The sequence below is a fragment of the Exophiala aquamarina genome (assembly GCF_000709125.1).
Source record: "Exophiala aquamarina CBS 119918 chromosome Unknown aczIA-supercont1.9, whole genome shotgun sequence".
NCBI classification, from domain to species: domain Eukaryota; kingdom Fungi; phylum Ascomycota; class Eurotiomycetes; order Chaetothyriales; family Herpotrichiellaceae; genus Exophiala; species Exophiala aquamarina.
In genome coordinates, this window is record NW_013550579.1 from 1,059,442 (window position 1) to 1,071,648 (window position 12,207).

At 49.1% G+C, this 12,207-nt stretch overlaps 5 protein-coding genes across 5 annotated transcripts; 2 read left to right on the forward strand and 3 right to left on the reverse strand.

Moving 5' to 3' along the window:
* Positions 1–786: 786 nt before the first annotated feature.
* On the reverse strand, positions 787–2,658 carry A1O9_09348 (ATP synthase subunit beta, mitochondrial; the record flags this gene model as incomplete). The annotated part of the gene is made up of 6 exons (XM_013402041.1): positions 787–1,475; positions 1,529–1,766; positions 1,814–2,130; positions 2,184–2,226; positions 2,279–2,364; positions 2,469–2,658. The coding sequence occupies 6 exons, from the start codon at positions 2,656–2,658 to the stop codon at positions 787–789; spliced, it is 1,563 nt and encodes a 520-aa protein (XP_013257495.1).
* Positions 2,659–3,637: 979 nt separating this feature from the next.
* Positions 3,638–4,465, reverse strand: A1O9_09349 (cytochrome c oxidase subunit 4; the record flags this gene model as incomplete). The annotated part of the gene is made up of 3 exons (XM_013402042.1): positions 3,638–3,751; positions 3,823–4,016; positions 4,144–4,465. The coding sequence occupies 3 exons, from the start codon at positions 4,463–4,465 to the stop codon at positions 3,638–3,640; spliced, it is 630 nt and encodes a 209-aa protein (XP_013257496.1).
* A 926-nt stretch (positions 4,466–5,391) lies between these two features.
* A1O9_09350 (cofilin) lies at positions 5,392–5,998 on the reverse strand (the record flags this gene model as incomplete). The annotated part of the gene is made up of 3 exons (XM_013402043.1): positions 5,392–5,535; positions 5,583–5,634; positions 5,697–5,998. 3 exons carry the CDS (start codon positions 5,996–5,998, stop codon positions 5,392–5,394), a joined length of 498 nt encoding a protein of 165 aa, XP_013257497.1.
* A 1,329-nt stretch (positions 5,999–7,327) lies between these two features.
* Positions 7,328–8,099, forward strand: A1O9_09351 (uncharacterized protein; the record flags this gene model as incomplete). The annotated part of the gene is made up of 2 exons (XM_013402044.1): positions 7,328–7,508; positions 7,624–8,099. The coding sequence occupies 2 exons, from the start codon at positions 7,328–7,330 to the stop codon at positions 8,097–8,099; spliced, it is 657 nt and encodes a 218-aa protein (XP_013257498.1).
* Positions 8,100–8,775: 676 nt separating this feature from the next.
* A1O9_09352 (uncharacterized protein) lies at positions 8,776–9,667 on the forward strand (the record flags this gene model as incomplete). Its single annotated transcript, XM_013402045.1, has 3 exons — positions 8,776–8,900; positions 9,078–9,254; positions 9,349–9,667. The coding sequence occupies 3 exons, from the start codon at positions 8,776–8,778 to the stop codon at positions 9,665–9,667; spliced, it is 621 nt and encodes a 206-aa protein (XP_013257499.1).
* Positions 9,668–12,207: the final 2,540 nt, after the last annotated feature.

The following is a 12,207-nucleotide window of genomic DNA, read 5'->3' on the forward strand; positions in this document are numbered from 1 at the left end:
AGGAAGCTGACATGACAACAGGATGGGTTGATGAATCCCTTTACAGGCCACCTTGGGAAACTCGGGCTCAATGTGCCCTGGGGCTGGTGGACGCATCACTATGGCTGGCTGCCGATCTCATGGCATGCGATCTGCATGATGCTATTGGTATTCTGCCGATACATGGTCTGGCAACTGACGCCAAAGCAGACTCAGAGTGCGGCTGAGATGGTGATGAATCCCGGGGCTACATTGGGATTCAATGATGATGATCTTCCTGCTGAGGGTGGCGAAGGAGAGGCTGGGGTTGAGGGAGGAGGAAGTGAACAGCAGAAGGAAGATAAGAAGGATCAATAGCCTTTCCCTTGTAGGTGTTAAGAAGGTGGTTTGTGCTGTTGTGGAACCAAGTCATCTGTACCTAGGTATGTATTTCGTCATTAAACCCATGTGGTCGGGCAAGTGCACCATGTGTGGCTCGTGCTCATCCACTTGAACAGAGGGGATACTTGGTGCTCATCGGTGAGCTTACTCGTGCACGCGAACCAGCAACGACGCTACGAGACATGGCCAAAGACGGAACAGAGTAAGTTCAAGCAAGAGTACACTGAGTATTGAGTAAACGATTTTTTGGTAAAAAGAGATTCAATGTACAGTTCAACCTCGCGACGACTCTTCTTCTTCTCCTGCCGTCCTCAAAAATTCTAGGTACTCTTTTCCCGTCAGGCTACACAACATAGAAAATAAACTTGAGGCCACCCATTGCCGTGTGTTGCGTCACTGATCTCTATCTTGACTCGTTCCCGTCTATCACTTTTCAAGTTCTGCCAAGATCTTCTCACCCTTCGCTCGGGCGCTCTCGAAGTCGCCAACCATGTAGAAGGCACCTTCTGGGAGGTCGTCGCCTTCACCGTTGATAATCTTCTGGAACGAACTGATGGTGTCCTTGAGATCCACAAGCTTACCCTCAATACCAGTGAAGACCTGAGCAACAGTGAAAGGCTGGCTCAAGAATCTCTGCAGTTTTCGGGCACGCTCGACAGTCAGTTTATCGGCTTCAGACAATTCATCCATACCCAAAATGGCAATGATATCCTGAAGAGACTTGTACTCTTGCAACATCTGTTGTACTCGGGATGCAGTGTCGTAGTGCTCTTGTCCAACAACTCGGGGATCCAACATGCGGGACTTGGAGTCAAGAGGGTCGACAGCAGGGTAGATACCCAATTCTGAAATACCACGAGACAACACAGTTGTAGCGTCCAAATGGGCGAATGTGGTGGCGGGGGCAGGATCAGTCAAATCGTCAGCGGGCACGTAGACGGCCTGCACGGATGTAATAGATCCCTTTTGGGTAGTTGTGATGCGTTCCTGCATGAGACCCATGTCGACGGCAAGAGTGGGTTGGTAACCGACGGCAGAAGGAATACGACCGAGCAAGGCAGATACTTCGGAACCGGCTTGAGTGAAACGGAAAATGTTGTCAATGAAGAGCAACACTAGCACAGTGTTAGCAAAACCGACTTGTAGGATCCGGGAGTCTGGAGCGTACCATCCTGTCCTTCTTCGTCACGGAAATATTCAGCAACAGTCAGACCGGTCAAAGCGACACGGGCACGGGCTCCAGGGGGCTCGTTCATCTGACCGAACACCAAGGCGACCTTGGACTCGCCATCAAGCTGAATGACTGAGGTTTCCTGCATTTCGTGGTACAGATCGTTACCCTCACGGGTTCGCTCGCCCACACCAGTGAAGACGGAGTAACCACCATGGGCTTTGGCAATGTTATTCTAGACTATGTCAGCACTGAAACTTCGTCCATGTTGAGAAATCTCACAATCAGCTCCTGAATAAACACAGTCTTGCCGACACCGGCACCACCGAATAGACCAATCTTCCCACCACGAGCATAAGGCGCTAGGAGATCGACGACTTTGATACCAGTCACAAGTACTTCGGCGCTGGTAGCTTGTTCGACGAATTCGGGAGCATCGGCGTGGATAGGAGCCAACTTAGTGCCCTTGATGGGACCTCTCTCGTCAATAGGGTCACCAGTGACGTTCATGATACGGCCCAAGGTGGCAGGTCCGACAGGAATACGGATAGGTGCACCAGTATCGGTGGCTTTACGACCTCGAACAAGACCCTCGGTACCTAAATTTCAATTAGTATCTCGCAATCAGAAAATTTTGTAGAGCTATTCTTACCGTCCATGGCAATAGTACGCACAACATTTTCACCCAAATGTTGCTGTTGCAGTCAGTATTGACAATGCTTAAGCAGTTCTAGCTCAGGTTCGTACCGCAACTTCCAAGACCAGCTTTTGTCCATTGTTCTCGGTCTCGAGGGCGTTTAGAATGGCAGGTAATTGATCACCATCAAATTTGACTACGAGACTCATCAGCGCCAGATTCTGGACCGATTTGTGGGAGGTAGATATGATGTGGAGCTTTAGGAGAGCTCCAACCGCGAGCTAGGGAGAATTTTCGTACCGTCAACAACGGCACCAATGACCTGATGGATCTTCCCATCTCTGGACGAGTCGGTCGATGCCCATCTCTGAGCTGCTGCAGGGGCAGCTTGTCTTCGTAGGGGCTCGAAAGCGCGTCGAGTGATAGAAGGCCGAGCGAAGGCAGACCTGCCCAAGCTACGGGCGACGCCGCTGGTGAATTGGGTCAGCATGAGCTTTTGAGCGTGCTTGAAGCTCAGTCAGATGTGCTACTGGAGCTTACTCACCTCTTGAGCATGTTTGCAGATGACAAGAACGTGGAAAGTAGTGGTGGAGAGAAGAGTGGTTGTCGTTTGGAGCAAGAAGAAGAGAATGATGAGGATCCGAATTGAAAGCTGTTGCTTCCGAGCTAGCAGCTTTTGGGATTTTGCTCCCGATCAGTCAGTCACGTGAACCATGTGAGTGCACCACTCACACGTGACGTTCCCAATAAATGCTTTAGGACAGTGAACACTCCCCAGGCATCAGATAATGTTTAGGTGGCTACTTTGAGCGCTCGACTCCCAGTACTATCTGTACCTTGTTATGATCTCTCAATTTCATCTGGTGGGGAGTTCTCAACTTAAATCATTTTGTCTGACAAGGCATATAGGCGATTCCTTAACGATGCCAAGATGTAAGGAGGTGAGACTAAGGATTTTCCGTGCTCGGTCAGACGAGCTAATTATCTGGATGCGAAGCTGTTAGCCAGCCACGGTTTATAGGACGAGCTCCCTCCCAATCTTGTGAGCAATCTATGAAGACTGTACCCTGAATATGAGCCTATTTCACGTATTCATCCAGGTATGCGACTCCTAGCCCAGCGAAACGAGCATAGCTATACGTTTCAGTGCGAAAGTCTAAGTCGGGGATGGTAGGGGATATATCGGTTTGGATGAGCAACCAGCTATTACAACTGGTCGTCTAGCTGTGTTCGAGCCTACAAGAAGTAACGATAGAAATATAGCTTGGTAAGATTGCTTTTTAGGGCTATCTGTGTGATTCTATGTACATCTTCACGGACGCGGTATTGCGTATCAAAAAAGAAAACTGGATGGGAAAGTGATTTTGCATTCGCGAAATTGAGACCCTCCTTTCTGGCAATAATAGTGACAGTACAGCAAAAGCGGTTTGCTTGAGCGACAGGGTTGGGCTGTACAGCGTGTGGAGTGCTTATTCTTCCGCTTCTAGGCTGATACCTTGGGACTTAGCCGACTTGCTCTGAACATGACCCGGGCCGCTATAACCTTCACTGCTAATACCGTAGAGAGGATTGCTCTTCTCGGACTGTGACAGAGATGTTAGTACATTGGACCACAACGAATCGTCAATCATTCTTGACTCCAGATAATTCGTACCTTGAGATATTCATTAGTCGCCTCTTGCCATTCCTTGGTCATTGACCTTGGCGGTGGTCTGGCAAAAGAGTGAATGGCGTAGAATAGAGCAACCGAAATGCCAACGCCAGCCATCGTATATAAGAAAACCTTGGTCCATTCACCCGGGGGTGCTTCCGCGCGAGGTCCATGAGGACCAAAAGCAATCCACCAAGCTGTAAATCAGTCAGTTAGCGAAATATCTATCCAGCATGGTGCCATTTCTCCCATCTACATCGATCCGAGTTTCCGTGAGGTAGTTTGAGCCCAACAGGACGCGCTTTGCGTGGGAATATTTCGTACCTGCTTTCTTCTCTTGCAAAGTCATTTCATGCCAATCCACCTTCATGCGGTCCCTCAATGCCATCCAAAGATCAGCTTGCTCCTGGGGAGGCATAGCTTCCCATCTTTTTTCTATGCCGGCTAAGGTCGGGTTGGAGATGGCGTGAGCGGAGCGGGATTGAGATTGGCTAGTGATGGGAGCTTGATGAACTGCGGTGAAAGTTGGGGCGAGCGAGCGCGCAGAGGATTGAAAGCTTCGAATAGTCGAGGAAGTAGCTCGTGTGCAAATCTTCGAGGTGGTCGACGAGGCACGAGCAGCACGGGGTAAGGAGTGGAGAAGCATGGTGCTGGAAGAGTTGGAAATGTGCTCAGCACATACGAGAGTCAACCAGAGAGAATACCAGCGAAGCCTGAAGCTCCGAGGCCAGTATTGCAGGATATTGACTGGGATTTGAGCTCGAGTGGACGAAGGGAAGTGGTGAATGAGGGTAGAATAGAAGTCGATTGACAACTTGAGAGACCAGAGCTAGCTCCAAGTGCCAAGACCGCAAAATTACCTGCAACCTCACACCACCGAACATCATCACTGTCACCGTCACCATTTCTGCCCGCGGCCAGTGCTCAGCCCAAATAGTTCGCTTGCTATTGGCGAGTTCACAGGCCTCACCTTCATGGCGATAACAATTACAAAAGATCGCAAGAACTCGTTCATTGACTTGATATACTCCGAGCCTGCTGGCTTGACCAGGCTGGGTATTGTATCGTAAAATTTCTTTGCCTACTACGCGTAATATCAATTCTGATCTTACTCACCTGGGTACGAGATATTCTAAGACCAGCCCCTATATCATAGGAGCAATCGCCGACAAGACGTATTATCACAGAACTCTTGCAAGCAACGGTAAGCATGGCCTCTCACAAAATTCTACCTAGGTACGGCCGATGGCTTTGAGTCAGGGAGGAATACAGACGGGTACAACTCGTCGAAGGCACATGTACCATATTCTTCATTGGACAGAAAAATATGCTTGATTTTGCAGAGACCATTTGTCTCGCGTCGTTCAATTCTTCATTTCAAGGTCTATCATTGTCGTTGTCGTCGCAGTTTCAGTTACCGGTCTTGCTCCAATAGCGCATGATTCATACCCCAGATTCCGCTTGTAGGAAAGTTTTCAAAGTTGCTTGGCTGCCACTGCGATCATGCATGCTTGGTTACCGTACTATTTGACCATGGGCGGGTTCCTCGTCTGCTAATCTTGGAGAACAAGTTTAGATGGTGCCCTTGCCTTTGCTTGCTTCCTTGAGCAAGTCGGCCCATTCCAACTCGCCGGGGTCATTGGCTTGCCAGTTCATGGCGATTCCGTTGAGGGCGTTCTTCAGGGTCTCGCGAGAGCTGGCGTACACCATGCGGGACTGAGCGCGTCAGTCATGGCGGCCTCAAGCAAGAACATATCACTTACCTTGACGCCAGTTGCATCTTGATTGATGTATGTGATGAACGCAATCTTGGACCTGGTAAAGTGTCAGTTCCACGCTTTGGAAGTCTGACATCGGATTATGCTGGGTGGGCGCACCTCTTGCCCTCACCACCTTCGAGCTCAAACTCGACGTCGTAGACAGCGTAAGATGGTCTGTCTTTGCCAGTCTTCTCTTTCTTAGCAATGAGCTTCTCTCTGAAAGTGTCGTAGTCTTGTTCTGTGCCAGTCTCATCTACCACGATTTCCTTCTGGTCATCGGAGATCTTGTAGATGATGTACTTCGGACCACCACGGCCGAGCTTGAGTTCATTGAAAGCAGACACGCAATCCGGATTTACGGAAAGTCTAGAGGTCGATGGAGAGTTAGCCAGGTTCGGGGGTGAAGGTGTCGATCGCATGATCCCATTGCTGCGTCGAAACGTACCCGGAGACAGGCTAGACAAAGGTCAGTTCACACTGGAAGCCACTAGAGATCGGTTACGTACCATAGCTGAAGATCTCTACGCTGAGACGTAGTGCGACTTGAGGTAGAGCTGTGGTTCTGGTCAATTCGATCCTGGGTCAAGGACAGCGCTTAATGAAATGTGGGATTGAGGGAGAAGGCCGGGAGATGTAAATATGATGATGGGAAACTTCAGGCATCTCCGTATTGGAGGCGAGAAGGCTTCGGATTACGTACCTTTGCTGTAGAGTATGATGCAGCGAGAGGCGATGGCAGAGAGGGAACGTATTTGAAGGTTATGAAGGCAGCTGGATAGCAGGTGCAAAGATGGTGGGAGGATGGATTGACTGATTGATTGCGCACTCAGAATGGTGGGGTCCAGATGTCAGAGCCTAGCAGCCTAACAGCCTAGCATTTCACTGCCACAGTGGCACGGTCACCGTACCGCACCGCAGTCACTCACCGCAGCCTGAAATTCAGTTTGGGGCTCGCTGGTACTTCAACCGCCTGCCGAGGGGGCGCTCGGGGTCCTATTCGCTGCCTAATATTCCTGTTGGCGGGGTGACGACAGCCTGGCAGTAGTCCCAATGCTTACCAGAATTAGGTAGACCTCCCCCACCAGCACCGGAGTTAAGTAGTGCCATTCCGCCCCTCTTTGCCTTACTCCATCTCCTTACGAGTGTGGTTTCTGACAAACACGGTCAACATCAAAGTCACCGCTTCCAGGACAACTTTATCTCGTACTAATTGTAAAGATACACTGGCTGTCTCGATTCCATCACTGTCGGGTATTTCTCCTCCTCTGTCCTAGCCTGAGCTCTAGCGGGTCCAGACTGAAGCTGAAAGGTAGGTGTTCAAGCGTCAAGCTCTTCTTAGAAGGCGGAACCTCGTTGTGTCCAGCATTCTCAAGGACCTTCTGCAACACATAGAAGTAATCCTTGGGGATGCCTGGGCTGGTCTCCTGCTACCACAGTATGATATGAAATCTGCATGGGTCCAGGTCCACCAGCATTATTTGCTCAGATGCCAGTTTCAAATCGATCATCCAGCAGGGGCCAGGGGTATTGCAGCAGTGACTTAGTTTCTCGTCATGCTGGATGCTCCAGTTGTCCGCAGATGTCGTGCTCAGCAACTATACCCGACCAATGTTAGATATCTGCCACGTCAAGATGCGTAAAACGCATTGCTTGTAAGTACTGGAGATGAACCCTATTTTAATCGCGACTTCAGCAGAAGCATCGTGACAGACTTTGCTTTTCCACATCAAGAAACTAGTGACATCAAAATGCCACCGCTTGGGGCTGCCTTTGGCTCATCAACGGAGGCAGATTTGCCATCAGTGAAAGACTTGATCGATGTACACAACGAAAACAAGCAGCTTCGCAGTGGACTTGGGCAAACGACTTCAAGCCTGAAGCTTCTCATTGATTACATCGCGCTCAGTAACCCAGACTTCAACAATCTTGGTGAAGACCTGAAATACATCATTGGGAAGGAGCAGGATCTCAAGTTAACCACCGTCGAGCAAAATCTTCACATCTGAGATTGGGAATCTGAGGATATGTGACTGACCGATTTCAGATCGCAACTCAAAGCGAGAAAGAAGAAGCTCCGACAGCGAAGACGGGTGCTTTGCCAGAAGTATAAATACCTGGATTTGGTGCACAGTAACGTTGAGCCGCGGCTCTTGTGGCGGTGTGCGGCGACAACAGCAGTATCGACAGACGCAAGGTCAATCGGCCAATTCCAGACGAAATAGCGAGCAATATAGACGACGCTCGTCCAGCCCTGCTTCGAGCGATGAAGGCCAATCAATCCCGGGTCAAGATCCGGCAAATTCAATGGCAACTGTCCATGGTGATGATGACAATATTCTGCCGCCAGTAGTCATCCACCAAACCCTGGATGAGAGCATTCGCATCAATGTGGACGGGAAACTGTTGCATCAAAAGGAGTTTGCACAATACTACCAAGCGAGCGGCCTGGCTAGATCTAGTCGCCAAACATTCATGATGAACAACATCAAGATCAACGAGATGCGAATGAGGAATATTTAGAATAAGTCTGTCCAGATCTTCATCGGTGCCTTGAAGCCTGATTTTGGCAATTCACTCCATATCCATACCATCACCCTACGTCCTTTCTTTTTGTCAAGACGCAGGACCGAGATTCTCGTTCGTTCCTATCAACTCCCCGCATCTAACAAGCATTGGGGTTGCTTGCATCACCCTTCAAATCTTCCTTATATTGTTACAAATCGCCATCATGTCGACCCCATGGAACGAGTCCACCGAAAAGGCGTTGCTCAGTGGTATGCTCGAATGTCCCGACGAGAGTTACAAAGCGAAGTTCGAAGCAGTCGACGCTCGTCTAGGAGATGGCTTCAACTCGAACCAAGTCCGGTAAGATAATCTCAACTGTTGCCCAGTATTACAGCCTTCACATAGTCTCCTCTCTCTCGCCTCACATCACTATCGACAGTGGCACTTATTTCATCCTATCCTGGCCCTTGCGTCGTTGTCGGCCTTCGCGTTCAAGACTGTGGACAACAGCGCATAAAACCTTGTCACTCCGCGACAACAATACTGCTTCCCTCCCTTTCCTTTCCTTCATTGCCCACATACCAACGACCTCATCTTCAGAGGGTGTTTCTACACAAGCACTCTATACATAAGCCCATCCGTACTCCCACCCCTTACATTCATTTCGTCTTATTGTCTCATTATTCCCACCATGAGCCCTTGGAATGAAAACACGGAGCGAAAGCTCCTTCTATGCCTGATTGACCCTGAGAAGAAACCAGACTGGACGGTTGTTTCTGGTAACATGGGCGAGGGCTTCACGAGTGAAGCATGTCGGTTAGTGCTGCGCGCCCCTCCAGCAACACCAACACATTTGTTGTCAAACTTTTTCCCACATCTTTCCTCTTCACTTGCCTTTCACTCCTCCTCTCTACTTTCCCAGCTCAACACCGCCACATCATAGCTCCCCACTCATCTTCACCAACCACTTCCACGATCCCCCATACTTCAAAGCTCATTTCAAATTCTCTACAACTACCATTTGATCTACATTATGCCTTTCAAATGGGACCCTGTCGCGGAGCGAAACCTCCTGCTCTACGCTCTTTCTGAGATGCAAGGTCCTACCGCCAGCATCTGGCCTAGTGTTGCAGATAAACTAGGTGGAGGTCTTAATGCCAATGCCTGCAGGTATCATACCTCGCTCCGCCTCCATTTGATAGCTGATTCCGAGGATCATTTGAAGTCCGTTCCAGTATAAGCACTTACTGACCTTTTTATGAAGTCAGAAGTTCTACAAGTTAAAGAAGGAGTCGGAGAGTCTTCTCAGCGGCGATGGCACAACTACTCCATCCAAGGCTTCCACTGCAACACCCCGCGGCAAGACCACTAAAGCAAAAGCTACTGGCTCTGACGCTACTCCCACTAAGACTCCGGCCAGCGGTAAGCGCAAGCAAAAAGCTAGTGCAACAGACAACAACGCTGCTACGGCCCCTTCAAAGAAAATCAAACAGGAAGTCCACGATGAGTCTGAGGCTGAAGCTGAAGCTGCTGGAACCGAGGAATCAGCAACTCATGTGAAGGAAGAAACCAATGATGCTTAGGTACTTTCCCACTCACGTCCACCCATCAAGACTTACTAGCATGCCTTAGATCCATCTAACCATCTGAAAGTCATCACTGTCCACCGCATTGAGAACTGGCAGGAGAATTGGCAGACTAGCGGAATCAAGCGTGGAACCTTGGACTTAGACTTGGACATGAGTTAGGCGTAGGGTAACTCGATACTCGGGTTGATTCCCATGGCCCAGGCATAGGAAAAGTCGGCCACATGTAACACACATGCTACCCATCAGAACACAACATTCGCATGAGCTTTGGAGCTGGAAATGGGAAACAATGTGTCAATCAATAGCGCTCAACTTCCACACCGAATTAACACTTGTTTTTCGCAAACATTCCGTTCTGATTTACAAGACGTGCTTTGCTTCGAATTTTCCGCGCCGCTTGGGCACCCAATCTCTGTTACGCCATTCCTCCATTCACTCTCAACTCTCTTCCCCGTGGTGCAAATTATCGGACTGAGTTTCCCACTAGGTCGCGTTTATAACTTCTAGTTGCTCCCACATCCATCCTCTGTGCTTGAGTCTCCAACTGACCTCCAAGTGATCTTCCTCCAGAGATCAATTGACAATACATCCACGGAAGGGTGGAAAACCAGCATTCTCCTGAGCCATGCTTGTTCAAGCAGAAGAGGATCAACAACATGGTCCAGCCCAGACAATGCCCAGTCTCGCAAGGTGCAAGTCTCGCCGCACTGGCACGAACGCCAACGTCACCGACACCGAACATCACTCCGCGTCTTTGTACTCTACCAACATAAGTGAGTCACAGGGCTTCGCACAATCTCAGTGTTCTAAAGATAACATATAACCGCAAGCGCCCAACTTTCACCCAATAATTACTACGTGACATTGTCTAGGGATGGCCTAGTGCGTTAAGTCAACACACAGTTGAGCTCCATTGACAATGGGATACAATGATGACAAAGTCCTCTGTATGAAGTCTTGTACAATACTCCAGTGGGATGTCATATAGACTTCTGATTCATACGCCCTCTAAGATCTGAGAATCCTGCTCCTTCTTTTTGGAAACCTAGGGACACAGATGGGACATGGAATCTGGTGGCGGGTCGGTCCCTGGTGATCGTGACAGCGAGACTTTTCGGTTGTTTATTTTCCTTTTTGGCGACCCAACGATCTCTGTGATATTGAATTGCTCTATATGTGGTATCATGTATTTCTCTTTCCCACGAACTCTTTCCACGACACATTTTGGGCTCAATATTTGAGATCAACAGGGATACAGTGATGACTGATTTAGTCGGCATTCTAATGAAGATCACATAACATAGTCTATATTTTGTGAACATGATTTCGACTTGGTAAACCTAGGTGTCACTCCTTCTTTTTGATCTCCACCATCGCCTCACCAAGTCGTTTCCTGAAGATTGAAAATTGCTTTAGGGTTCAGAGGATATCTCACCTGGTTTGCGTAGGATGGTATGTGCCTGCCGAGGCTCCCACTTCTCAAACATGTAGCTGGCCATAGAACGTTTCCCTTCTGTACACAATATGCCCATTGTAAAGTGCTTCTGCTAGGTCGATCTTATACCGCCGCAATGTTTACATAACGAATCAGCTTACAACAAGGGTGTGGTGTATGTCTAACGACCATCAGTGGCTTTGTGGGCCAGAACCAACAATTCTAGCACATGCATATAAGGGTTCAACATCGACTGCAGAAAGAATGTTCGTCGCGAATGGAAACAAAGCAATTCTTGTAGATATTGACAGCTGGCCCCTTTGCTTCTTGACAAAGTAGTATTTTGGCTAAGTCGGACGGCTCTTCCGCTCTCATGACACACAGCTTAGACTATCGCCAATCGGACTCCAACTTCCCAAGTGACATACATTTAGAGCCAGGAATCACTCAGCATCGTTCTGATACTCATCATCTGAACTTACACCGCCAAAATCCTTGACTGCATCGTCCATACCTGCATCCTCACATTCTGTAAACGGCTCTTGGACAAGTCTCCTAGCGTTGCGACGTGGCAGTACGCGCTTCGAAGGAGTGGGGCCGTCAGAAATTGACATCGCTTGATCCTCGGAGTCACTGTCAGGTTCAAGGCTCTGCCGTCGCTTTCGAGATTGAGGCTTTCCAGACGCAGAGCTCTTTGCCCGGGTGTTGAGGCTTGCTGGAGTTCTTGGTGGCATTTTGCTTTTGGCTTTCTCAATGGGCGTCACAACAGAGGGTTTGATGTCGTCGTCGTCATCTTCAGACTTGTTCTTGGTCTTATAGTTCGAGCAAACAATTTGTGTATCCCTCAAATAGGATTGGTCCTCAGCAGCCCGCAAAATGGCATTGTAGCGTTTGCAAATTTGGCGAGCCGATGGAGGAGCACCAGCCCCAACTAGACAATTAAGTTTTATCCCAAGGATGAGGGAGGAAGTGACTTGCCCCATCGTTTAGCGACGGCTTCTCCCTTTATGGTTGGCTTTCCAAGCGTGAGCAAGACCGTCTTCAGCAGCTAGCTTGTGTGAGACAATATTCAATAGGTCACAAAGGATCAACTCACAAC